This window comes from Gossypium raimondii, chromosome 8 (assembly GCF_025698545.1).
Source record: "Gossypium raimondii isolate GPD5lz chromosome 8, ASM2569854v1, whole genome shotgun sequence".
NCBI classification, from domain to species: domain Eukaryota; kingdom Viridiplantae; phylum Streptophyta; class Magnoliopsida; order Malvales; family Malvaceae; genus Gossypium; species Gossypium raimondii.
The window spans coordinates 81,420-106,529 of record NC_068572.1 but is presented as its reverse complement, the minus strand read 5'-3'; the positions used below and the strand labels follow the sequence as shown (position 1 = coordinate 106,529).

Genomic DNA, 25,110 nt, shown 5'->3' with positions numbered 1-25,110 from the left:
TGCAAAAATCATGTATTGGGAAAGTTTGTCATGGAAAAATGTAACTAATATTTTATTAATAGATTGCAAGAAATTGACTGAACAAATAAAAACAGAATGCAGACTCAATCTAGTGACTCAAACAGTCCCACGGACACCTTCATATGTGTGAATAACGATCGAACTTCTAACATTATGTGTACCATCTGACCATATCAATGTTGCAGACACCATTGATTGTTCACCCAAAGCTTTTCCTGAAACAGTAACTTTGTAAGACTTCTTCTCTGTTAGAGACTTGAAAGACAAGACGTGAGGAACCACTTTGATTTCGAGTTCCAACAGGGTAGCGATTGTTGCATTGTAAGTAGATCTTGCTACACCAACATTTGTTACTGTTCTATGGAAAGTGACTTTGAATGGCTTGCTTGCTGGTACTAAAGCAGTGAGTGTAGGATAATTGAAATCTCTTGGCAGCATTTTAGTATTGTTTTTAGGACAAGAGGTGTTGTTTCCTGCTATATTTTTTATGGAACCTTCATCATATCCAATACTGCATAAGAATCTTATGTTGTCACCTTTTACGGTATTGTATACAAGTCCAGGATCAATGGCTTTTACAGGGTTGATATGTCCTGATCCATAAGCAAATTCGGCACCTTGATTCCTTGGTGCATCCATCGGAAAAGCTAGGCAAAAGAAAACAAATGTAAGATGAAAAACATGACATATGTTACAATAATGGCAATGAATGATTACCAGTAGTCATAAGAGCAGATTTAATGGTTGAGGGAGACCAATGAGGGTGAAATGTCTTAACGTATGCGGCTACACCAGCAACGTGAGGACAAGACATTGAGGTTCCTGATATTATGTTGTATTTAACTCGCCTTGTATCTGTTGCAGTTATCGATGGTGAAGCAACTGGTGAATATGCAGCCAATATATCCACTCCTGGTGCACTTATATCGGGCTGCAATGCATTTACAGAACTATTTAGTTTACCGTAAAAAAGCAAAATAACGATAAAATCCGAGTTATGGGAGAAATGCATGCCTTCAGAATGTCTGGTACAATGAAATTAGGACCCCTTGAAGAGAATGAAGCAACTATAGGAGCAAATTTATCTGTAATTGTTTCACTTCTTAATATTTTTGCTTTAGGCTGTCTGTGACACAATGAGCAAAGGCATTAGTTTTATTTTACCTAACATACGACAAAATAATGACCCGAACCATCGATATGTACATACTTGGTGGAATTCAGGTAGGATGTGACCGAATCATAGTCCTTGGAGCTTAAAGTTATAGCAGGCAATGGGACAACAAATGAAACATCGTCAGATCTATATTTCGTAATTAATCCCAATGCACCAGCATTGTAAGCTTCATCTACACCCTGCATGTCATCGCATAGAATGATCTTGTTCTTTACCAAAGTTTTATTCAGGCAATTAGGGAGACACAACCTGAAAAAGGACCAACAATGAATCAAACATGCGGCTTAAATCTGAATCAATCAGAATGCAGCCTGCCAATGGAACTAACCGAGCACTGAACTCATCGCAATCAGATGATGCTTGCAGCCCATAAACCAATGGAACCTTTGTTCTATTAAGACTAAAAGAGTTTATTGAAAGCCCCTGCTTGCAAAGAGGAAACTATTACTATCAAGTAAATAAACTACGAGAGTCAGAGCAATTCAAGAGCGATATAGTTCTTACAGTTAGTGTCTTCCCATTCCCAAGAACAACCTTGTTGACAAAATGGCGATCCGTTGTGCTTGCAGCAACGCTAAGTATCCACGGTGCTACACTTGCCACCGATTGGAACCCTGCTAGACCACTATTGCCTGCAGATTGTACAACAAGTACACCTTTCTCGGCTGCATGGAAAGCACCAATGGCTATTGGGTCCAGGTAAAACTCAGACGAACTTTCTGGTCCTAATGAAACTGATAAAAGATCATTTCCATCGGCAATGGCATCATCAAAAGCTGCCATGATATCTTCTGAAGTACACCCTGTATCATCGCATACTTTATATGCAGCAATCCTTGCTGATGGAACCCCTCCTCTTGCAATGCCTTCAGCAAGTCCGTAGAAACTAGCATTCCTTACATTGTTCCCTGCTGCTGTGGAAGCTGTATGAGATCCATGGCCATCCATGTCCCTGGCAGAATCTGTGGTGTAAACTCGAGCTCCAATAAGCTTCCTGTAATATAAGTACTAAAATATCATTACTAAACAACAAACATTGATTCAGGGATTTGAATAACAGTCGGTCCGATCGTAAATTTACTTGTTACAAGTGAAGTTTTGGCCACCCTTACAAGCTCCCTTCCACTTTTTAGGTGGTGGGCCGAAGCCTTCATCACTAAAGCTATCAGACTCGGGCCAGATTCCGCTATCAATGACACCAACAATGACATTGCTCTCGGCAGTAGCATTATGTTTAGTAGTTTGGTTGAGTCCCAAGAAATCCCATGATCTTGTTGTATGAAGGTGGTAAACTTTACTTGGAAAAACAGAAACCACTTCTTTAAAGCCTACATAACATAGCAATGGTGAAAACATATCATTAAGACAACGCCATTGAGTTGTATAAATAAATAAAAAAGACAGGCCTTCTTATATAACTTACTTGCAAGTTTCTTTGCCTCTTCATTAGTTAACTTAGCAGCAAATCCATTGAAGCTCCTTTTATAACTCCTGATTAAGTAATTTTCCATAGAGCTAAAGAGAATAAAAAAAAATCAGATTCGGAATATACAGGTGGTCCAAAACCGGATCGAACCTACATACTAAGAACCAATCTTGATCATTTCCGATTACAGGTCTTACCTGTGTGTAGAAAGTGCTTGAAGCATAGTGGAATGTTGAGATGTAGCAATGTAGTCTCTATCAGGAGCAGATCCCAAGTATGCAATGTAAACCTGGATGGCCACATTATTAAAATTTAAATAAGCAGAAATTCATTTCGAAGATATAAAAAACAGACAATACTTACCTTCCTATCATCGTCTACAGCACCATGGCAAAGGCTTATACAAAGCATGAGAATCACAAAAATGTCAACAAGCAACAAGAAACTTGACTTTGCCATTTTCTTTTTGCTCTTGGTTTGAGAATATGTATAAAACAGAAATCATAAGTGGTATTTTATAGTGGATTCAAAAGATTGAATCTGATATCCCCATTAGCTGGAGTGTTTAATATTTTTTTATTCCATAGCCACTGGAACTTTGGAATGTATCTGTCAAATTTTATTCTTACCATAAATGATTTTGATTTATAACCATTTTAGGATTATATTGTTTTATTGAGTATTTATGGTGTTCAGTATTCAGGCTTTAGTTTCTTAGTTGTTGGCAACCAGAAAATGGTTTAATATAGTGAAGGATTGATTATATTTCTGCAGGGTCATAGTTCAGCTACTGTGGAAGGCCGCATTTGTGATTCCCGTTGAAGGTGTGTGTTATATGTTGGAACGTAACATGTATAGTGATTCCAGCACAAAAAAATTGTAGATCATATGTTCATTGAGCTTACAACAAATGCAGATTTGGCTTTGCAATGTTGGAATAAGATGCATTGCCTGGTTTCTACATGCTTTTCTGTTCATTTAGTTAGAGCATAGCCAGGGCCAGCAATTGTACATATTTTCTCGGAGGCCTCAGCCTGTAATGTAAGAGATCATTGTAAATATATATCCCAATTTCAAGTCTATTCAATCTTATTCGTTTCCAGAGTGAATGTAATAAACCAATTGCATTTGTGAAATAACTCCGATGTAAATCTTGATTACTAGCAATTTTATATTGACACACGTGAGTAGACACTCATAAATTGATAAATTAAAAAGAAAAAACTGTAAATGGAGCGATACCTGTTGGTCATTGTATAAACAAGGGGAAAAAAATAAAAAAAATCTACTCAAAATTTCCAAGTTTGAGTTATGTTTTATACATCTGCGTTGGTGGCCGATTTGTTTCATTTTTGCTATGGGAACTGATAGCATGGCTTTTGCTGTAGTTTTAGTACTGTTTGGGTTTTTAACCATGCATTCCAGCTTTAAGACACGCAGAAGAGAGTCAGAAGTAAAATTCCAAGTATCGAGGGATACATTTGGTAGCAGCTTTCGAATGTTGTTGTAAGCATCCTTTGCCGTGTGATGAATATGGGTCGCTCCATTCCCTTTTCATCTTTTTACTCGTATCTATGGCCTCTCTCACCTTTATGATTTACTTACATAAATTGTTGTTTGTTATCTAATTCATTTGTGATGGAATTTGACATTTTGCAGAGTGAAGCATAAGCAGAGACTCTAACAAAGAAGCTTACGAAATAAAAGGCGTTGATGGGATTGGGAGACAGGTCTTAATTACAATATGGACATCAAATGGGAACGAATAGCTAAATTACAACACTATAACACACAACTACACAAACACTGAATACATTTATAGGGAAAAAAAACCTTAAAAAAAGGGGAGAAATGAATTGCCATAACCGGTAATTAATATCCTAATCCTCAACCACTGACATTCCAAAAATCTCAACAAAGAGACCAATTTTATTATCATAAGTATGAAAACCTTACCTCTTTTTAACACTAGGAAGATCAAAACAAAATATGCGCCTATCCACTACAAGTCCATTTTACAAATTTGCTTACCATTTTATATGCCACCCATCCCATGTTCATCAACATCACCTTTTAAAGTTAGATAAGACGGGGTAAAGGATAAAGAGGATTGTTCGCAGCAATTAATCTCATTAGTGAAATCACAGCAGTAGAATACCTCTTCATTACAAAGGGAAGCAGCTATTGTGCACCCGGCAAGATTTAAGAATTTTTCATCATTGCTTCTCTGGCAGTCAATCGTAACATTAACAACATTTGTCCTTGGACTGTTTGATGAATAGCTTTCTGCCACCTCTATTTCTAATGTCTACAAGCTCCTGTAGTCTATTACGGTGACTTCATCCTCCGGTGCATCTAGGTCCTGATAACTGCATGAGATAAAACAGGGCAAGCTTTACTAACCTTGACTGTGCAAGAGATTCACGATCAAGCAACTAAGATAACATTTGCAATCTTTCATCTAACTAATACTAAATCATTTAAACGCAAAGTGGAAACCTTATAGTGTCCCTAAAGTCTTAAAAATCCAAACACAGAACATTGTACCTCTCTGTCTTTTAAACCATGAGAAAAAGTGACTCCTCTAGTTGCATTTATCAGTATAGGCAATCAAAATTTGTGGGACCGAAGAAACCATGGGTCAAAGAGTAAAAGGGGGACAGATGAAGGAACATGATGACCTTCGGGCATACAGTGATGTCAATAGAGATTTCAAAAGGTAAGGGAATTGTTGATCACACGCATGTTACCAAATCATAACACCGTTTGATATTCTGTTAGTTACATGGGACCACTAGAGCAACTTCATGGTTTATAAATACCAAGTTCCCACCTCATTTGGTTTAAAAAAAAAAGAATACACAGGAGCAATAGCATATATAGGAACACCATTATACAATTAAGATACACTTTCTGAATTTACCCAAATCATGAAATTTAGGAACACGAAGCAAATTGTATAATACTGTATTCAAGCAGACAAGTAGCTGAGGTCAAGCCCTGCAAGTAAAATAGCTACAACATCTCAAGCAAACTTACCTTCGTAGACGCCGAGGATCCTGTCGGAAGCCAGGAGGCAAAAGAAAGGGGGTTGGTCCACTTAAATTAGGTCCAGAACGTCCACTTCTACCATTGCCTTCAAAAGGAGGAGCACCTTGCTCTCTGAACACTTGCATTGCAAGTTCAGGTGGAGCTGGAACAAAGGGCCCCAATGGACTGCAATTATACACATATAAGCCCTTGAGAAAATACTAAACTAACTACCACTACTTGTAGAACAGCATAAGACCTACCCAGCACCAGGAACTGGCATCAATACTGGCGGAGGTGCAACATCTGAAGAAAATGGAGCTGCAACATGCATCCCTTGTCCACCAAAAGCATCAAAAATTGGATCATCACGATTCCCCCCATCAAGACCATCATCGTTCAATGAAAAATCACTTGTTTGAGGGTTGTCAGATCTATCGCGTTCTCCATGTAAGTCGCGGTCATCTTTCAAGTGATTTTCCAATATTTTACGTCTCTGAGGCTTGTCCTTCTGCAAGAAGAAAAAATTACAAAGCAAAAAGGGAAAACTGAGGTTAAATAGCAGTAACAGCAATCATAACATCAAAACACCAGCTGTAGCATACCGGTATGGATTGCTGCATAACAGGTGTCCCACCAGGAGCATCTGGATCACTGGAATGGCAACAATGTATATCTTATTGAAATATCCTTAAAATAAAAACTATAAAAATCAATATGCTGCAGGTAAGACCACACTTACTTCATATAATTATGGAAATAAAGCTCTTCAGACACTTTAGATGTTAGCTCCACCACAAGCTCCGGATGTTTGAGTTTAAGATGCTTGTGCACGAATTCTGCAGCATGAAAGAGCTTTGTGCAACCCTTAGCACCACAACCATACTTCCAACCATACTTTTCATCCCTAATCTTCCGGACAAAAGGATTGAAAGCTTCAATGGCAGAAGCATCTATTTTGTCTTTAGCAGTCATTAATTCCAAAGGATCCTGACTCCTCAATCTCTCTTGCCAGTGTGAGTCAAGTTTCTTTTCCCACTCAGATCCATTGCTAGTCACATCAGATCTCTTTCCCTCTGCTCTCACATGCCTAAGACCCTTAGCTTCATTTGTTTCAATCATCCCATAATAATCCAAGCCATGGACACGCCACAAGTAAGTTATAAGAGTATCTAGAAGCTCAACACCTTCCAAGCCTTTCACAGTCGTCAAGCCACGTACAATAATCACAGGGCCAGTCAAACTACCATGAGATTTATCTCTATTTATTTTGTTGTTGTCGGACCCCCTTAAAATATTTTCCTCTATTCCTTTTTCAGAGTCCAGTTTACATACAAGGCCCTGTGCTTGCTCAATGTCAATCTCAATTCTTCTAGGATCCGCACTGACTGGGTGACCCTTGGGAGCAGCAGAAAAATCAGTTTCTTTAGCAGGTCCCCTTCCATGCCACCTTCTTTTCCCACCAACTTCAGCTTCATCTTCAGAATTAGGATCACTTGTCTGGCCTGATTTATTTGATGACAAGGCATTGACACTAGGACTTCTGCACCACAAACATTTATTACGGGCTAGCAGCAGGAAAATAATATGCAAGGAGCCGGGTTGAATACGCATTTAAGATAAGTGCACATGAAATGCTGATCTTACAAGTCCAATGTTCCACTCTGCAGATCAAGCAAAAAGTCCTTGGCAACTTTGCGTGCAAGTTCATTCCTCCTAAAGAAAAAAATCCCAAAAAGATGAAGAAAAATCCCAACAATAGCATGAAAAATGACACCAAATCCATCAATTACACCATAATACAAAATGCAGGGCAGAGGGGGTCATCAGCTTACTAACAAATTCATTAACTGTAACATCATGATATCTGCACATAAAACTAACCTTTCAATAACAGTGACCAACTTTATTGGATGATATTTGTCTCTCAACCTACATGCATAAGCAAGACCAATTAGAACAATGAGGTGAGGTGAATAGATAGGCAGGTATTCAGTACACAATGGGGCATACCATTCCTCATCTTTGTGAGCATCAAAATATGCTCGTTTTTGGGTAGATATATATTCTGACTTGTATTCTTGATACCTACACAGTAAAAGGCTACAATTACTTAACATCTACCCTTTTAAGCCACAAGTTCTAAACAAGATAAAACTGAACCAAAAACATAATTCCTCATTTGTACCTGCGCTCAGCTTCAGTTGGTAGTATATCATCCTCAAGCTCTTGAATAAATTGCTTGTACGACATCAATCCCTCTCTGAAAATTTTACTTATCATGTCATGTTACTGAATGAGATGAATAAAGATCCAGCAACCAAATGATAAGAAGAGCAATTTTGGAATCAACCTCAATTAAAAGAGAACTTCAATGATGCCAGAAATACAGTAAAATAAAATAATTCAAACCTCATTTAACACAAGAGCTCTAGATGAGATGGAAAGCTAACCTTTGAGCACTCCCTGAGTACGAAGCAATGCCATAACCACCACGGCCAGAATCCCAGTCTGCAGAAGCAACGTCATTTGGTAAACAAAAACTAAACAGCACTAATGCATAAATAGAAAAGATGGATAAAGAATTTGTTCCTTCTGCATTATACAATAATGCAGCATCACTTTATGGAATTTTAGAAGGAATACACCTACAAAGTGGTAGAGTCATCATTAACTGCAATAATGCATCATTTCCTAGAAAGCCAAAATTACTTTGATCATATGCATCTCAATACCTTCCAAAATGACACAATCAACTAGGAAAGGCAAAAAAGGATACCTAAGAGCAAAAGAACAGTTTTCAGTTTTGACCCTTCAGTTTTGACCCATGTTAATATCCAGTTATCATAATTCTCCCTATGAAAAATAAGCAATTCCTAACCAGAAAGAATTTGTTTGCTATTTGCTAAAAAATGAATTCTCCACAAGATTAACATTAAATATAATCATTCAAGATCTATATTAACACTAAAATTGATAATTAAACTGAAAAAATGGTTGGCCATTAACTGTAATATAACCATTTAAGTATGGTGATAATAAGTGACGAGCGAAAAAAAAAGGGATGCAAATACAGAAGTCAAAATAAAAGTGATCAAGATCAGCAATTGAAGTTTTAAGGAAATTTTGAAGTTGTTAAGCAGTTGCTAGGAAATAACCATCTTCATGGCCACCAGAAGAGCGATTGAAGTACCGGCCATGAGGCCTTTCATCAGGGTAACTGGGCCTTCCCATTTCACGATCATATCCAACACCATAGTTGTTCCGAAACCTGCATTACCAAAAGTGTTTTACAACGTCAGCAAGATTTGAATATAATCAATACAAAGAGATGAGGGAAATATGAACATAAACAGGACAGAATTAAAATAATGAACCATAGTTATATTAGTAGGCTAATTAGATATAGAGAAAACAGAAAGAATGATCTTCTCTCAGGTAAGATTTTAGTAAAAACAAAAGATCAATGTCAGATATTCTCAGGCAGTCCGGTATTTTGCAAAATATGAAAAAAGGAAGTCCCTTCTAACTTTCACAAACAAGGGCTCCTCGTAATGTCAAGCACTGCTAAGGAGGTAATGAATCAAGACTGAAATAAATATGTGAGATTCTTAATAAAGAAAGAACGACAAACACTTAAGCACCCTCCATGGACCATAAATATAATAAGGATATTCTGGTCCAACAAGAAGACACATCTTCCAGAAATACTAACTTACAAGTTACGCCATGGACCAAATTTTTTTCTCCTGTATACAAGGCCCCTTTGCAGTTTAAGCAATAGCCATTAGCATTTGTTAGAAGTGTTTTGCATTCAATTTAGCCATATTGTACAAAATTTTAGAGGCCTATAACTTAAAGAATATTTCCTTCTTGAAGTCACCCGTGTCTTAATCTTTCAGCTAATGAACTTGCATACTTAAATCATTCAACAAGAACACTAAGTTTAACAACTAGCAAGAAACAATCCCATCATATTTAGCATACAAAAATACCTAAAGGCTAAGGCAATATAAAAACCAATAGTTCAAAAATAAAATATTACCTTCTATCTCCAGGTCCAAACCCTCCTCTAGGACTCCCTCTCCTGCCTTCGTAGCCTCCATCCTCCCGCCTAGACCTCTTGTATGGCGGAGACCTCCGCGGAGGAGGCGAATGTCTCCTATCCCTGAAATTCAACGGCGGTGGCGGAGGGCTAATGCTACCTCGACTCCTCTGATCTCTCTCCCTAGGAAGAGGAGGTGGAGGACAGCGGTTACGATCGTAATAGTCACGGTCTCGTCGCTCACGCGAGTCGCGGTCGCGGCGTCGATGCGGAGGCGGAGGCGGAGGAGGGGGAGAGGAGTTGGGGTCATCAGATGACGGAGTTTGTCTGTTGTTATGGTTATTATTGGTGTCTTTACGGTCTCCACCGGGGCGACGGTCGAGGGAATCGACCGGCATGTTTACGACTTCGACCATTGGGGGCAGTAACGGAACCCTAGAAGGAGAAAATAAAGGAAAAAAAAAAAAAAAACTCCCTCCTTTTTCTTAAAAAGAATTGCGGGGACGAGGGTCGAGTCGCAGAAAAATGAAATATTAGCCGAGCCGGTCTAGAAAATAAATAAATAAAAGGGTAAACTACAAAAATATCACCCAGCGATGCCTTCCATTTTATTTTGGTCACTCAATTATTAATTTTTTTAATTTAGTCACTAAATTTTTTGAAATTAAATATTTTATTCATAATCTCCTAGTTGCAGTTAGAAGAGGGACTTGAAGCTGACGTGAACTTTTTATTGATCTCTCAATGTTTATAAAATTTATTATCTTAATTTGAATTCTAAAAATTCAATAAAATTCACTGTTAATATTTATAAAATTTTCAATTTTAAAAAATCATTTTAGCTCTCGTGAGAACATCAATTTCCTTACTGTTCCTTACTTCTCAACTATGGAATTCTTTCTAAAAAAATTCAAAGAAGAAAAGAAATTTGTGGGAGTTGTATCATACAAAGTTAGCTTTTGGTATACAAATTTGGATGTGAATCTTGAGAGGGTTGATATGATTTTTTTAAATTATAAAATTTTGATTTAGAATTGAAATGATAAATTTTGTCAATATTGATAATTAAATTTATTGAATTGAAATTAAATGATAAATTTAATAAGTATTTAAGGCTAAATTTGTTATATGTTTTATATTTAAAATCAAATTAATAAAATATATAAACATTAGAGGGTTAATTTTCTTATTAGACCAATAAAAAATGTCCATATCAACTTTCTATTAGTCATCTAACAGCAACTAATGACAGCCTCACTAAATTTTTTTGTTTGTGATTAAATTGAAAAATAATAATAATTGAATGATCAAAATAGAATAAAAGGTATAATTGAATGATACTTTTGTAATTTACCTAAATAAAGTTATGTGTGTTGCCATGTGAGCATCACTTAAAAAATTAATGTTTTATTAAATATTTTTATTAAATAAATAAATAAATTATTTTGAAAGATTTAACTAAAAATAAAAATAAGCTAAAATTAATATTATGCAAAAAGTAAGTTCCAAATATTTTAATAAAACTCAAACAGATTGAAAAAATTGAATATTTGTTTTTGATGAAAGAAAAATTATATATTAAGAAAGGAAAATTTTGATTAATTAATAAATTGGGTTTAAAGTGAAACATAAAACATAAAACATAAAATTGGTATATGTATTATAATTTTTGTTGTTTTCTCAGAGCTTCAACATACACCAACCGATTTATTCTTTCACCAGTTCTCTCCATCGAAGGAAATTTAAAAAGAAAAAAGAAGAAGAAAGAGTAGAAAAGTAGTTATTTTGAATCCAGGTAACTCACAGAATCAATCTCCTTTCCACTTTGAACGAAAAGGCGAAAATGGAGAGTTTCAGCGCCGAAGATCTGTCAACAATAGGCGGCATAGCCACCGTTTCCCTTCTTCATTCCTTCATTCCCACCCATTGGCTTCCTTTCTCCATCGTCGGACGGGCCCAGAAATGGACCCTTTCTCGTACCCTTTTCGTCAGTAAGTCCCCTCCATCAATCTATTTCTGCTTTTAGATCCCTAATTTATATGTACCCAGATTGCTTTTGGGATGTTAATTTTCTCTTCTGTTCTGTTTATGGGATCTTTCGTCAATTTGATGAGGAATATCTGGTCATAATTTAATTCTAATATGATTTGCAATTTTGGGTTTCTATCATTTTGTCGAACATCTAGGAATCAAATGCTATTTAGCTAGATTTTCGCCGAGCTTTTATCATTCCTGTTTATATTTGTGTTATTTCTACGTGCAGCCGCATTTGGAGCAGTTTTGCATGTAATATCTACTTCGCTTCTTGGTATAACTGCCATCACTATGGCGAACACGATTGCTGGAGAAGAAACAGTGCATAAACTTGCTTCACTTTTGCTCATAGTTCTTGGTGGTAGCTATATACTGTTGTTTTTGTCTGGAAAAGGTGGGCACAGTCATTCTCATAATCAACCTATGGAGAAAATGGCTGTCGCCGGTCTTGTCCTTGTTCCAGCATTGTCTCCTTGCGCTACCACTCTTCCGGTGTTTCTAGCTGTTGGAAACTCATCGTCGATGATGGTGCTTGCAATCATAGTGCTTCTATTCAGGTATAGAATGAAAAAGGATTCTGAATTTCGAGAATTGCATAAATCAATTTGAATTTGTCGGTAGTTGGCAGATGTTAGCGATGTGGTAATTGAAGAATAGATCATCTTACTTGTGTTGTTCCCTTGATTTGTACAGTCAAGTTGTCTCAATTTTTCATGTGTTTCCAATTGGTGTAGCATCTTCAGACTTTGGTTATGAGTTAACAGATCAGTGTTAATACTGCAAAATCACTTGGAAGTTCCTCGTCGTCAGTCTGTTGTCATTATTACTTTTGAATCTTTTCACATTTCGGCGAAATAAGCAAATAACAGCTAGTCTTAGTCCTACTATTATATGTTTCTGGCAGAAGCTTAGTGTAGATAAGGAAGGGCATGGTGGTAGAGCCTGACGTGCTATGTTACTCGAGATGTGGGGGTGAGTCTCAGATGTGGGTATCCCCATTTTTTTTCCAAGTTTTTCTGTATATTTGGAGATCATAACTCCATACCCTTGCTTGAATGTGTCAGATATAGGTGCTCGATGTGGATACTTTAGGGGAAATTAAGTGTCACAGAAACATAGATGACATGGCTATCATAAAATATGGAATACGGAATCACCTCTGTTTGTGTTGCTATGCCAGCTACTTTGTTTGTGGAAAACAATTTGCATGATCTTTACATTCTTTTAACCACCACCCAGCTGAGGTGATTCGTAACACTTGCATTATACTTATCTATGGCTGCAATAAAAGTTTTCAACTCAGTCCTTGCAGACAGCTTCAACCCGTAATCTACACTGAAGTTCATAACATTAATCAGTAGCATTTTCTGTGTGGGAGTTCTATGTTACAATGAACCAATTTAAGTGATTAAAAATAAACAGGAAAAGTGTTCTATGTGTATGTAAGAGTTTGCAAGTCCTTCTGTGTCAGGTATATTCAAGTTCTGTTTAATCAGACAATAACATATAGATGCCCAAGTTTGGTTTTCTCCTGTATTTAAAGCTATAACCTGGGCATATTTTACCAAACAAGGCTTAACTAAGGTGACATTTTATTTGCAGCACAATAGCAGTGATGACCTCATTGGTTGCTTTGTCGTTCTACGGTGCTAGCCAACTCAAGTTTCATTGGGTGGAGCGATATGACAAAGTTCTTGTAGGTTCGGTGCTATGCTTAGTAGGGATCTTAACTCTAATTTTTCACCATCATGACGGAGATGAAGGTTTGCATGGACAACATGTGCACAGGAAAGTCATCGGTCTTTGAGGACTACACAACATCCTGCAAATGTATGTTTTGGTTTGATGTGATCATCCAATTTAAACACTATAGGTATAAACTGTTCATTGTGCCATAAGCGGATTACAAGATCGTTTTTTCTTCTTAGTCTATGTATGCACACATGTTATGGTCAGTTTGCCATCATTTTCAATGGTCAAGCTTGTTTTGCTCGTATTGGTTGGATCTCTAAGCCATAGCCATCGGTAAATGCTAATTCACTTGAATGGTCTGGTTATACAACAAGGGAGAGATGGGGAGTTGAACACTGAGCTGTTCATTTTAAAAATCTGTGAACTTTAGAGCAAGACGAATGGTGAATTTTCAAGGTTTTTTTCCTTTTTAAATGATATATTTATAAAGATTTCTGAGATACTTTTTATATTTATTTATCCTATAATCATGTTGTTTCTAATATTCAAAGTATTGGTATCTGTAGCATTTTCCCAGAATCCAAACACTTATTAAGAGATGATAAAGGATAATGCTGTAACCAGCCATTGCACAACTGCATAAACATATATTTCAAAAGATTACCATATGCTAAGGCCGACTATCAAATAGTTTTTTACATAAAAACATTTCTTGTACTAAAACTTGAATCATCTAATTGTAGTCAACACAGACTAGCAAAAGCTGTTGTTATCAAAGTTGTCTTCAAAAGCAATTGGCATTCACTTCTTGGATTTTGCTTTAAATATGGTCTCCTTGAAGTATTTAAGTTCGGATATGCTCTCTCTGATATCATCCATGGCTCTGTGTTTCTTTTCTTTGGCAGGGGCTTTCTTTTGATCTGCCATGTATGATGAGATCAACATATAATTCGTCTAAAAAAAACCTATGCAAACTTTATATTTACCTCTTGGATACCAGCGAATACAAAGAGCCCTTACACTGCTTACATCAACTACTACATGAGAGAAAAGACTAGCCAAATCTGGCATATATTTCTGCAAAATACAAATATGATTAACACCTCAAATTCTGCCAATAATAAGCACAAAAGTTATCAAAAGAATATAAAAAATGAACTCCACATTCATCTTCTACAACATGCATGCAATTGCCCATTTTAGAACCCACTAGAAAATTATTAAATCAAGAACAAGGGGAAGTTTATGAATACCAAAGACAACTTAGCCATCGAATATAGCTTTGGAGCAGGTTAAAGGAGCAAGATATCGGAGTTTGTTTCAACTTTGAATCGGAAGTTGAAAGTGACATGAATTGATTTATTACCTTCAGAAAGATAAAATCCATATAAACTGAATTTCCAGCTAAATGAGGTGTGTATGTACCAACATGTCTCTTTACAAATTCTATGACCTGCATCATGAACGAACATTAACTGCAAAACTTAGTAAAAAAAAATTGTATCCTACTAGATTTCTGGAACCTATGTTTAAAGCATACCAGTCAGTAACAGTTCCTACTAGGTGTGTATGTACCAACATGTTTAATGCGCTCTTACTGCCCTAACATCATGAAAGCATAATACATGATGATATTATTACTGACCTGCTTTTCAGCTTCTCTTTCGCTAATTGTACTTTGGAGCACCTTCTTTGTCAATCCTAAAATAATTGAAGGTTGTTAGTACAAGTTCCCGATCTATTATTCCATAAAAATGTAGAAAGACAACCAAATAATGGAAATTTACATATCAGAACACGATTGGTCTTGAACCACATACCACTAGCTGCATGATGATTTTGACACCATTCCCCCATTCTATCTAAACACTCTTTAGATTGATGGATAACCAGATCAGGACCCTGAAAAGGAGAGAACATTGAGGGATACCACATTTCTAATGATATCTTTTCATTCAACACTATGTTACTCAAAGTCAGCTGTGATTAGTAGGTGAAAACAACATTAAAACTGAAATTTCTTCAAAACAAGCCTTTTTTTATTTTTAACAAAATACTTGAAAGGCTTATCCTAAATCAAGAACATAAAAAAAAAAAGTTAAATAAATAGATACCTCCAATGATTTGGTGAGATAGCCATCTGTAATTATACAAGCTATCTCCAATATTCTATCAGTCTCAATATTCAAACCTGCATAGACGAGATGAATGCGATTCTTACATCACATAATCCACCATCGGCGTAAACTAAAATTAGTCATAAGTAGCATTTGCTAGGGCTTACCAGTCATTTCCAAGTCAATCCAAACAAGGGGTAACTTGTAGTTTTCCGAAAGCAATGCCGGTTTCAGTTCAGTTGAGCCCTTCCCATTGATTTTGCTCTTACCTGTCAATCATAAAAAAAATTTATCGATAATTACTGTTCATCGCATTTTTTCTTCCTTCTAAAGCCCTAAATTAGATATTATAAGCTTCAGTAGAATCAATCAAGCACACCCCCAAAGTTCAAATGATTCTAACCCTAAACCCAAAGGCAATGATTGAAAGACGAAAGTAGATAAGCGGACCTGAAGGTTTGGAAGCAGATGATGAAGCCGGTGGGGGATGATGATCGTCCACATCAATATCCAGCAAAGAAAACGCATTCGATAGCCTATCCATTCTTCTTCTAAAAAGCTTTTAGGTCAATTTGAAATCCCAGAACGATTTTCCGGCGCTACTCCGGACTTTCAGTTCAGCCCGGGTTGAGCCTAAGTTTCTTCTTTTTCCCTTTTCTTTACCTATAAGTATAAATAAATTCTTCAATATCTTTGCCAAAAGATTTTATCATTATTATCTCTAATTACTTTTTTTTAAGCTATTTGTAAAAAAATATTAATATATGGCAGAATTAAAATGCATTGTCACTTTTCATGTGGTTACTTAATCAATTAATAGAATGTAGTACTAAATTAGGTCAAGCAGAAATTTAGGAGTAAAGTGAGAAAAATGATATTTTTAAGATCATTTAAGTATTATAATTTTATAAGATTTTAAAATTAAATAATTAAATAATTAAAATTTCAAATTTATTTTTGGTTATTTCTTTAAATTTCAAGTTTAAATATGTATTAATTATTATTTATATTAGGATTAGAACTTAAGTTAAAATACATAGAGACGAGTTAAATTATTTTTATCTTTTTACTTAAAAATAAATAAATTAGTCTTTATAAAAATGTTTAAATAAATAAATTAGTCTTTATAAATAAATAGATAAAATTTTTAATATAAAAAATGTTTTACTTAATTTTCTAACAAAATCACATTTTTTCTTATTTTAAGAAAATTCAAAATAAAAAATCACCATAGAAACCGGCTTTACTCTCGCGCCATCTTTCCCCTTAGCTCTTCACTTTAGGTAAATATTTCTTACGTCTATTATTATTATTTGATTATCTTGTTTTCCTTTCAATTATATGTTCGTGTTTAATTTTGTTTTGATTGCAATATCTTTCTGATATTCATTGGATGCTTATTTTTGGGAATATATCTCGGTCTGTTTCCTCTGAATTAAGTTCCGCTAAGTATTTTTAAAATTTTTTTTCCGTCTGTGTATTAATTGGGTACATTCCTTGATCTTGAATATTGATCTCAATGTTGAGTGTTTTTCATTTCCTGAATTAGAATTTATATTCATGCATGACTGATTTGAAATAAATTTGAATTGTTTTTGTAATATCAGGGAACACTTTGCTTAATTTTTTACTCACATTTTGGATTAACTATACTTTAAACCCTAATATACAGTGACTGAATTGAAAGCTGAGGGCCAGTAGGATTAAACAAAGTAAATGAATAGGAAAAGATGCATTCTTTTGGGTACAGATTGAATGGTCTTCTAACGTTTGCCGTGACGATTCTGGCACTAATGTGCGTCATAGCATCTCTCTCAGACAACCTCAACATTCCCTCTCCCTCTGCAGAAATCCAGGTTCATCTTTACTCACATGTTCATATCCTTTTATTGGCCGATAATTCGTTCTTGTTTTTATAAACTCTTTCTGGATTTTCTTTTTTGTTGGATCTGATTGTAGATTATGAACATTAATTGGTTCCAGAAGCAACCAAAGGGGAGTGATGAGGTAATGTACCGTTTCTTTTCCGCTGTTCATTATTTATGTAGGTGGCTAATTCATGAAAGCTCCTTAGGTCTCGATTTGACGGTCATTTATGCAAAATGCACTGCAAAGAGTTAATGTTCTTTCCCTCTGCTAGTTAAATTACGTTCTGAATAACAACTGTTTGATTATGAATGTTTTATCGCCTTTCCTGTTAATATGTTCATTGAATCAATATTCCTTTATTTTTTCCGTAGTTTGGCCTTCATCCCACATTATTTTTAGTTAACTACTGTTGGTTTTTGTTCAATCCAATTCAATGTTTTTGACTTATATAGGTCAGCTTAAGGATGAATATATCAGCTGATTTGCAGTCATTGTTTACATGGAACACAAAACAGGTTTGTTACTTCATACATCTTTTATATTCTTTTGTCAGAACTTTATGTCTTTGCATCTTCTGATTGTAGTATGCATTATAAGTGCATGGGATAGTTTTTGCATTCTGGTTCTATTTGAAATTCGAATCTATGTTGCTTGGATTCGAGTGTGAGTGTTGAAGATAGGGTATGTGACCGATACTATTATTTAGACTTTAGAGTGTCCTTGGAGGATCATATCTCTATACCCATGTTTGAATATATGTTGGATACAAGTACCAGGACATGGATACTTAAAAGAAAAAATCTGTTCTTGACTCAGTGAACTGGTTAGGGTTCTCTTATACAATCTGTTTCTTGCTTTTTTGTCACTATCATTCATCATTTTGAAGCTGATTTAAGATATCATCACCTTGTGGATCACCACAGGTTTTCATTTTTGTAGCTGCTGAGTATGAAACAAGAAAGAATTCCTTGAATCAGGTAAGTTTAAATTGCCTCCGGTAGTTAATGTTTGATCTTTCTCTGACCGAAATAAAACTTTCTAAGGCTGAGAGGCTTCATTTATATTTGGGTCTTATTTGAAAATATATTCACTAATTGATTCTTTTAACATGACAGGTCTCGCTTTGGGATGCTATAATACCTGCCAAAGAGCGTGCAAAGTTTTGGATCCGCAGCTCAAACAAATATCGATTTGTTGATCACGTATGCCTGTTAAGATTAAGCGGCTTTCATAATAGTTCATGAGATTTATACAAATTATTTAGGGCTTTCCTACAATCAAGAAGTAATTTTCTGGTTTGTTTAATATATAGGGAAAGAACCTCCGTGGCAAAGAGTTCAACTTAACATTGCATTGGCATGTAATGCCTAAGACCGGAAAGATGTTTGCTGACAAAATCGTGATGAGTGGCTATAGTTTGCCGGAGCAATATATATAACAAGGTTTCGTTGGGGTGTATGTTTTTAGGTTGCTGTAAGTTTAGCCTTTTCTCAGGATGCAAATACTCTATAGTCTCTCTCTCTCTCTCTATATATATAGCTCAGCTGAACCAGTTGGAATTACAATCCAAAATCCTTGATCTTTTTGCTTTTTTAATTCTTCATGTAGATGGTAGAAAATATATAATAGAGTCAAACTTTGATGTGTCCATTCATATTATTGCATAAAATGGTCAACAGACTGCAGTTGTATCCCTCAATTTTTTTTAAACCTAACGTTTAATACATAACATCCTTTCCCCCCTTTTTATCTCTTGTTATCATTTTACCATTGTTATATGCGTGTATATATATTAATGATTTTATCTTTGTTGATACAAGTCTCAACAAGGGAACCGGTCCCTTTTGCACCGTCACCTTCTCCTCTCTAGACTTGTATCAACAATCTTGAAAATTGTTGGCATGATTATATATTGGTTATCAAGCAGGGAATAAACTTATTTTATTCACTTGATATCCTTCAATTTTATGTAAGATTTTGCTTCAAGTTGATGATTTAAATATATATTAGCCTACCAAAACAAATGATAGAGTGACATCAATGATAATAATACAAATTAAATATTTGTCTTTCAAATGCAAGCTCAACAACTAAAAGCTTAGCTTATTATCTCGTAAATTTAAAGCCAAATTTCATTCATCATAAATAAAGGAGCTAAAGGCTCACCTACTTTACCATATGGAAAATGACCCAAAGGGAAAATGATAAGGTTAATTAATTCATTAATTGTCTAATAATCTTTTTGGGAGAAGGGATGAGAAACATCCATCCAGCTTTGGAAAAGCAGAAGAATCCCACAGCTGAATCACCTAACACCTTTCTTTTTCCAATAAATTCTCTCCTTTATAATACTCAAAGACATATAACCAAATACACCTAAACCCACTCTTACCCATATAATTATTTTTAAAACATGGTATTTAATATATATAAATAATTCTTCTCTTGTAATTTTTTAAGAAAAAGAAAACACCGTTTCACTTGTAAATACTAGCAACATAAAAGCCAACTCATCAATGAAGACACACAAACATTTGACAAAACAAGAGATGAAAGTTGACAAGGATAAAGAAACACAACACTTTACATTACATCTTTCAAATCAACAACAAACAATATCAGGGACTTAAAATACACCCAGCTTCTCTCCATAACCATATATATATAATTTTATTTACAGTTCAACCTCAAGGTTTGACCTTCAATTCCCCAATCTAGTAATGAGTAAAAGGGAAGCTCCTCAGACAAACTTGCATATGCACACATCTTCTTCATTTGTTATTTCCGTGACCCCTTTTTTTTTTCGGCTGAATTTAATTAATTGCTCCTGGAAGATCCAAAGGCTTTGATGGCTGCTGCTCTTAGGATGTATTGGTGATAGAATGCAGCAATGGCAGCTCCAATGAAGGGTCCAACCCAAAAGATCCACTGACCAAAACAAGTGAATTTAATGGGCACATAAATATGATTATTTAGTCTAATGTGAAAGAAAGGGAAATAAAAAATTTAATTACTTGGTCATCCCAGGCCTTCTCTTTGTTGTATATCACAGCAGCTCCAAAGCTCCTAGCAGGGTTGATACCAGTCCCAGTGACCGGTATTGTGGCAAGGTGAACCATGAACACTGCAAATCCTATGGGGAGTGGTGCCAACACCTGGTTTGTTTTACACATGCCAAATTCAATAACTCCCAGTTTTATTATTAATAATTAAGAGGGAATGCCTTACCATGCAAGCTCCTAGTCGTTGAAGTACAAAATAAACCCTAACTTGAGATATTCACATATAAAAAGAGATATTGAAGAGATGATGAGTGGATTAAAGAGTACATACAGGAACATGGGAATCCCTAGCATTCCTCTTGGGATCAGTGGCGGAGAAAACGGTGTAGACAAGAACAAAGGTACCAATGATCTCAGCACCTAAACCGGTGCCCTTGTTGAACCCACTTTGGAGCTCATTAGCACCACCTCCATAGTTGTTGTAGTAAGTCTTTTGGAAAGCTTTGACCAATCCACACCCGCATATGGCACCCAAGCACTGAGCCACCATGTACATGATGGCTCGGATCAGTGATACCTTTCGTCCTAAGAACAGTCCAAAGGTCACAGCCGGGTTGATATGTCCTCCTGAAAATTCCATTCAACTTAATAATGATATGCATGTTGCTAGGTTACTGTGAAACAAACTTCATAGTACAACAGGACTCACCAGAGATACCAGCAGTGCAGTAAACAAGAATAAAGATCATGCCACCAAAGGCCCAAGCAATACCCAGGATACCAACACCACCACAGTCAGGGTCAACTGTGTTCTTGAGAGGATCGGTTTGGACCTTGTAACCAATCACAGTCAATACTGTGACATACAAGAAGAGAAGGGTAGCAATGAACTCAGCAATGACTGCTCTGTAAAACGACCATTTAGTCAGCTCTTCAGCATCAATCAATGGTGCTGGTGGCGGATCATGGTAGTCCTTGCCTGACCCTTGCTCTACACTACTCTCTATATCCTTACCCATATCTAACTTTCTTTTTTTACACTAGGAAAAATGCAGAGACAAAAAGGGAGCTGGGAGACTTTAAATTTGATAATGAAGCTGTGGATGAAGAGAGGTGAAGAAGGATATATAAGGGAGGATGATACATAGTTGATAATGAATGAACAAAGTGATTTGGTAGTCGTATGCATTATTTAACATTAGTTTTTAGCCGTCCAATCCGCCTGCTGCTTTGCATTGCATGGACCGACCATTAGCTGTTTCTTTTTTTATTCTTGTAATATTTTTCTTCTCTTAATATTTTCGTTGTTCTTCGTTAGTAATAATTTCTATTATTTTAGTTGGTTGTTTAATGAGATTAGGGTAATTATTTTCTATTTCTAGACTATGACCACCTTAAATTATATCAAAATATATATTTGGAAAATCCAGGAAGTTTGCCAAGAATATACAACCACCATTATTGATTATCCAATGAATAGAAAATAAAGGGAGGTTGGGTCCCTTAATATTAATTAAACAAGCCATATTAGTGCGTAGGTGACGACTTTGCCAGATAAACTCATCTGGACATACCTAATAAGGGTTTGTATTCTTCAATCATCAGCACGGTTTTAAATTTAAAATATGACTACATAAGCTAACTCATAAATCATAATAAAGCTAGAAAATGAGATAAAGGGCAAACAAATTAAAAAGAGTAGCCACCCAGCCTGACGCAATATCAGTTAATTATGCATTATGTATGAATAATGGACCGCCCAAACCACCTCAACCTCAAATCAGCCTTGTCATTTTGTAGCACATATATGTGATAATAGTAATTAAATTCTACCCCCCTTTGCATTGCTTGGTGGAAAGAGTAAGTGACAACTTTGGGTCCTTGAAACTCGCAGCCGAGGACGTTAAAAACTTAATTACCTCTGCTTTCTAAAACCCACTTTACTCCAACATGAGCTTCTCATGGTTTCAAATTTGAAGACAACAGTACTGAGTCCTTGAGATGGGTAGGGTTTGTATGAGTATTATTGCCCCTAGTGACTTGTCTTAAAATAACAAAACTTGACCCTCCATGAACAACTGCTATCCATATTACCAATCAAAATAATCAGGTGGTTTGTTTGAGGCATGTTGAAATGGAATACCCTGCAAGGGGAGGAAGCTGTAGGCTGTAGCATCCAGCAAATGAAGGCAACCATCTCAACAGACTATATAATTAGCTGAGAGATGAAGTTTTCAAAGGCACTAGAGTCGTAGTGGGACGGAGAAGTTCCTTCCATCACTTTCCATTTCTCTTTCATATCAAACCACCCCAATCTATTTTCCTTCTCTCCACCAACATTTCAATTATAACTTACTTTTCTTCACAAAACATTCTTAGTTTTTCTTTTCATTTTTTATATTTAACTTTCACTACCATCATAGTTTAATGACTTTTTTTTTATTTCTTATTTATGATTAAAGTTAATTTAATAACATCTATACTATTAATAAAATTCTCGATTAAATTGGTCTCACGAGTCAATCGGACGCTAACAAAATTATAAAATGACCTTCCGTATTTAAAATAAATTATATTATTTGAGGGTACTTTAATCTTTTAATTTTAAAAACAATAAAATGTACATGTGATAGGATTTGAATCCATGCCAATTACATTGAAAATACTCTAAGTTTACCACTCACCAAGGTTTTATTTTGATTTACTTATATATTTTAATTTTGTTATGCACACTTTATTATTTCCATATGTACTATTATTAAAGATGATTTATTTAAGGTAATTTTAATTTAAAAACATAAAATAAAATTTTAAGATTTAAAAGGAGACTAAATCAATTAATTTTAATATTATAATAACAAATTGATTGACACTACCAAATGATAAAAATTTTCAAGAACTTATTTAATTGATTTTAATGTTTTGAAATTTAAATTTTCAATATTGAGTAAAAATTAGAACTTTTGGCAAGGGATAAACAAGTATAATTTTATCATTTTTAAAGCATTATTCTAATTTTTACCACTTTGTCACTTTAATCCTTATTGTTCTTTACCCAGATCAATATTTAATAAAAAATGACACTTTTTGACCAAAATGAAAGTAACCTAGAACTTAAGTGACCAAAATAAAAGTATAAATATGATGTGGCATGTACAAACTGCCGTTAGAGATTTAACGGTTGGGTGACTAAAATGAAAATACCCTAAAAATTGAGTAGCGGAATTGCAGATTTCATTTTGAGTGACCAAAATGAACATGCCTTAAAAGTTTAGTGACAACTAGATAGTTTATCTTTTTTTATACATAAAGTTACAATCTTTTATCTTTTATTGCCATAATTTAAGTCGTTGATACAAATCTTAGAATTATTCTTTTTTTTTTTTTGAATGAATTTAAGTTATCCGGTGTTAACAATGATGCTTGGGCTAAGAATAGCTGCGGATATATAAACTATTTACTGTAAAATAACAATAATGTTTAAGAGCAAGATTGATTGGGTTGGAAACATTTACTGTAAAATATGGCTTGTAGAGCAGGAAAAGAACAAGCTCAGATTATGAAATAATAGCCACTAACATATTTTACTAACACCAGAAGAAAAAATAACAGAAATTTTTGTTTGCTTTGATGAATTCCGATCCAAACAAGGTGTTAATCCACACTCAATGCTAAACTAATGAATCGATTTCTCCTTTCACATATTCTAAATTACTTGGATTTTATAATATTGTTTAATTTATCATTTGGTTATTTGGATGAATTATCACTTCACCCTTCATTATAATTATTTTTATATTCAGTTTAGGACAAAAGTGCTTTTAAGATAAAAATATTATTAAATAAGATGCTTTTAAATTTTTAAAAATATTTTTGGAGAAAAAATGTTTTGAGACAATATTTTTTGGCCAAAAGCAGAAACAAAAATTTTAGTTTTTGCTCAAAAATATTTTTGGGTTAAAATCACTTTTAAAAAGTATTGTTAAATTAGCCCTTAATGTACTTGTAAATCTCAACAACAAAAATAAGAATAGATTTAATGAAATGATATAAAACGAAAATCCAACTCTATCTCTAAATTTGATAGATATCTTTATCTAGAAGGTAAATTATTAATTTTTCACGTTAGATCAAAAAAATTGATTATTCTGTTTGACATGCCAAGTCAATTACACAAATTTTTACACAAATTTTTAATAATAAAAATAAATGAAATTTTTAACACAATTCACTCTTTAATCCACCCTATAAAAACTAATTTAATTTAAAAATAGAGAAAATTCTAATACCACCCTCTAAATTTTAATCCAAATTGTGAATAGAATCCAGCCAGCTGGCAAGCAAAGACGCGGTAGATCCAACAGATAAAATATGCACCATTTCACGTGCCATCACGCTCTATACCCTACAAGAAATGGCTGGATGCCACGAGTAACCCGTAGGCAGTTAAGGACACGTGTTCCAATCCTCGATCCTCTAAACTCGGACCACCCTTTTTTCCGTGAACCATCCTAGAACCAGGTCAGGTGAATCCCCCCTTGCACGTCCCGACGGAACTTTTTCCTTTCTCCTACGCTAATTCCAAATTTACCCATCCCATCCCAGTCCTTTCCTTTGTTTATACGTGGAAGGCTTGCCTTCCATCCACGTCTAATTCTATCACTCCTGCTTTTAAGGGCCTAATATTCCGTTAATTT

General features: G+C 35.0%; 6 protein-coding genes across 8 annotated transcripts; 2 read left to right on the top strand and 4 right to left on the bottom strand.

Moving 5' to 3' along the window:
* Window positions 1-117: 117 nt before the first annotated feature.
* LOC105789946 (subtilisin-like protease SBT4.5) lies at window positions 118-3,083 on the bottom strand. The gene is made up of 10 exons (XM_012617288.2): window positions 2,988-3,083; window positions 2,822-2,913; window positions 2,622-2,713; window positions 2,280-2,526; window positions 1,703-2,192; window positions 1,527-1,621; window positions 1,232-1,447; window positions 1,036-1,147; window positions 739-952; window positions 118-668 (listed from the first exon to the last, which is right to left on the bottom strand). The coding sequence occupies exons 1-10, from the start codon at window positions 3,081-3,083 to the stop codon at window positions 118-120; spliced, it is 2,205 nt and encodes a 734-aa protein (XP_012472742.1).
* Window positions 3,084-4,524: 1,441 nt separating this feature from the next.
* Window positions 4,525-10,197, bottom strand: LOC105789945 (serrate RNA effector molecule). Its single transcript, XM_012617286.2, has 12 exons — window positions 9,700-10,197; window positions 8,813-8,925; window positions 8,108-8,165; window positions 7,843-7,917; window positions 7,668-7,742; window positions 7,539-7,586; window positions 7,302-7,370; window positions 6,397-7,197; window positions 6,260-6,308; window positions 5,918-6,165; window positions 5,664-5,840; window positions 4,525-4,993 (listed from the first exon to the last, which is right to left on the bottom strand). Exons 1-12 carry the CDS (start codon window positions 10,113-10,115, stop codon window positions 4,933-4,935), a joined length of 2,190 nt encoding a protein of 729 aa, XP_012472740.2. The 5' UTR covers window positions 10,116-10,197; the 3' UTR covers window positions 4,525-4,932.
* A 1,166-nt stretch (window positions 10,198-11,363) lies between these two features.
* LOC105789944 (uncharacterized) lies at window positions 11,364-13,936 on the top strand. Its single transcript, XM_012617284.2, has 3 exons — window positions 11,364-11,690; window positions 11,963-12,290; window positions 13,336-13,936. Exons 1-3 carry the CDS (start codon window positions 11,543-11,545, stop codon window positions 13,538-13,540), a joined length of 681 nt encoding a protein of 226 aa, XP_012472738.1. The 5' UTR covers window positions 11,364-11,542; the 3' UTR covers window positions 13,541-13,936.
* A 93-nt stretch (window positions 13,937-14,029) lies between these two features.
* On the bottom strand, window positions 14,030-16,214 carry LOC105789943 (oligoribonuclease). The gene is made up of 8 exons (XM_012617283.2): window positions 15,993-16,214; window positions 15,710-15,811; window positions 15,540-15,616; window positions 15,246-15,327; window positions 15,071-15,126; window positions 14,792-14,878; window positions 14,412-14,502; window positions 14,030-14,345 (listed from the first exon to the last, which is right to left on the bottom strand). The coding sequence occupies exons 1-8, from the start codon at window positions 16,084-16,086 to the stop codon at window positions 14,227-14,229; spliced, it is 708 nt and encodes a 235-aa protein (XP_012472737.1). The 5' UTR covers window positions 16,087-16,214; the 3' UTR covers window positions 14,030-14,226.
* A 478-nt stretch (window positions 16,215-16,692) lies between these two features.
* Window positions 16,693-19,154, top strand: LOC105789941 (signal peptidase complex subunit 3B). Of its 3 annotated transcripts, none has more exons than XM_012617280.2 (7): window positions 16,693-16,825; window positions 17,215-17,398; window positions 17,502-17,549; window positions 17,864-17,926; window positions 18,335-18,388; window positions 18,527-18,613; window positions 18,724-19,154. In XM_012617280.2, the coding sequence occupies exons 2-7, from the start codon at window positions 17,273-17,275 to the stop codon at window positions 18,847-18,849; spliced, it is 504 nt and encodes a 167-aa protein (XP_012472734.1). In that variant the 5' UTR covers window positions 16,693-16,825; window positions 17,215-17,272; the 3' UTR covers window positions 18,850-19,154. The 3 variants fall into 3 exon arrangements, with proteins under 3 accessions (XP_012472734.1, XP_012472735.1, XP_012472736.1); XM_012617281.2 differs by lacking the exon at window positions 16,693-16,825 and adding an exon at window positions 16,867-16,961; XM_012617282.2 differs by lacking the exon at window positions 16,693-16,825 and adding an exon at window positions 16,905-17,030.
* Window positions 19,155-19,977: 823 nt separating this feature from the next.
* Window positions 19,978-21,518, bottom strand: LOC105789940 (probable aquaporin PIP2-2). The gene is made up of 4 exons (XM_012617279.2): window positions 21,123-21,518; window positions 20,745-21,040; window positions 20,426-20,566; window positions 19,978-20,339 (listed from the first exon to the last, which is right to left on the bottom strand). The coding sequence occupies exons 1-4, from the start codon at window positions 21,430-21,432 to the stop codon at window positions 20,229-20,231; spliced, it is 858 nt and encodes a 285-aa protein (XP_012472733.1). The 5' UTR covers window positions 21,433-21,518; the 3' UTR covers window positions 19,978-20,228.
* Between the last annotated feature and the right edge of the window lie 3,592 nt (window positions 21,519-25,110).

Excerpts from the sequence above, each read along its gene's own strand:
- LOC105789945 (XM_012617286.2), bottom strand. The coding sequence starts at position 10,115 with ATGGTCGAAGTCGTAAACATGCCGGTCGATTCCCTCGACCGTCGCCCC. Across the intron at positions 7,587-7,667 it reads GCTCACAAAGATGAGGAATG|GTTGAGAGACAAATATCATC; the intron begins GTATGCCCCATT and ends TTATGCATGTAG. Across the intron at positions 6,309-6,396 it reads TATTTCCATAATTATATGAA|TGATCCAGATGCTCCTGGTG; the intron begins GTAAGTGTGGTC and ends TTGCCATTCCAG.
- LOC105789944 (XM_012617284.2), top strand. The coding sequence starts at position 11,543 with ATGGAGAGTTTCAGCGCCGAAGATCTGTCAACAATAGGCGGCATAGCC. Across the intron at positions 11,691-11,962 it reads TTCTCGTACCCTTTTCGTCA|CCGCATTTGGAGCAGTTTTG; the intron begins GTAAGTCCCCTC and ends TTCTACGTGCAG. Across the intron at positions 12,291-13,335 it reads ATCATAGTGCTTCTATTCAG|CACAATAGCAGTGATGACCT; the intron begins GTATAGAATGAA and ends TTTTATTTGCAG.
- LOC105789941 (XM_012617280.2), top strand. The coding sequence starts at position 17,273 with ATGCATTCTTTTGGGTACAGATTGAATGGTCTTCTAACGTTTGCCGTG. Across the intron at positions 17,927-18,334 it reads TTACATGGAACACAAAACAG|GTTTTCATTTTTGTAGCTGC; the intron begins GTTTGTTACTTC and ends GGATCACCACAG. Across the intron at positions 18,389-18,526 it reads GAAAGAATTCCTTGAATCAG|GTCTCGCTTTGGGATGCTAT; the intron begins GTAAGTTTAAAT and ends TTAACATGACAG.
- LOC105789946 (XM_012617288.2), bottom strand. The coding sequence starts at position 3,083 with ATGGCAAAGTCAAGTTTCTTGTTGCTTGTTGACATTTTTGTGATTCTC. Across the intron at positions 1,448-1,526 it reads TGCGATGAGTTCAGTGCTCG|GTTGTGTCTCCCTAATTGCC; the intron begins GTTAGTTCCATT and ends GTCCTTTTTCAG. Across the intron at positions 953-1,035 it reads TTGTACCAGACATTCTGAAG|CCCGATATAAGTGCACCAGG; the intron begins GCATGCATTTCT and ends AATGCATTGCAG.
- LOC105789940 (XM_012617279.2), bottom strand. The coding sequence starts at position 21,432 with ATGGGTAAGGATATAGAGAGTAGTGTAGAGCAAGGGTCAGGCAAGGAC. Across the intron at positions 21,041-21,122 it reads CTGCACTGCTGGTATCTCTG|GAGGACATATCAACCCGGCT; the intron begins GTGAGTCCTGTT and ends TGGAATTTTCAG. Across the intron at positions 20,567-20,744 it reads CTAGGGATTCCCATGTTCCT|GTGTTGGCACCACTCCCCAT; the intron begins GTATGTACTCTT and ends AAAACAAACCAG.
- LOC105789943 (XM_012617283.2), bottom strand. The coding sequence starts at position 16,086 with ATGGATAGGCTATCGAATGCGTTTTCTTTGCTGGATATTGATGTGGAC. Across the intron at positions 15,812-15,992 it reads ATCTGCTTCCAAACCTTCAG|GTAAGAGCAAAATCAATGGG; the intron begins GTCCGCTTATCT and ends TATGATTGACAG. Across the intron at positions 14,503-14,791 it reads TGGATTTTATCTTTCTGAAG|AAATATATGCCAGATTTGGC; the intron begins GTAATAAATCAA and ends TGTATTTTGCAG.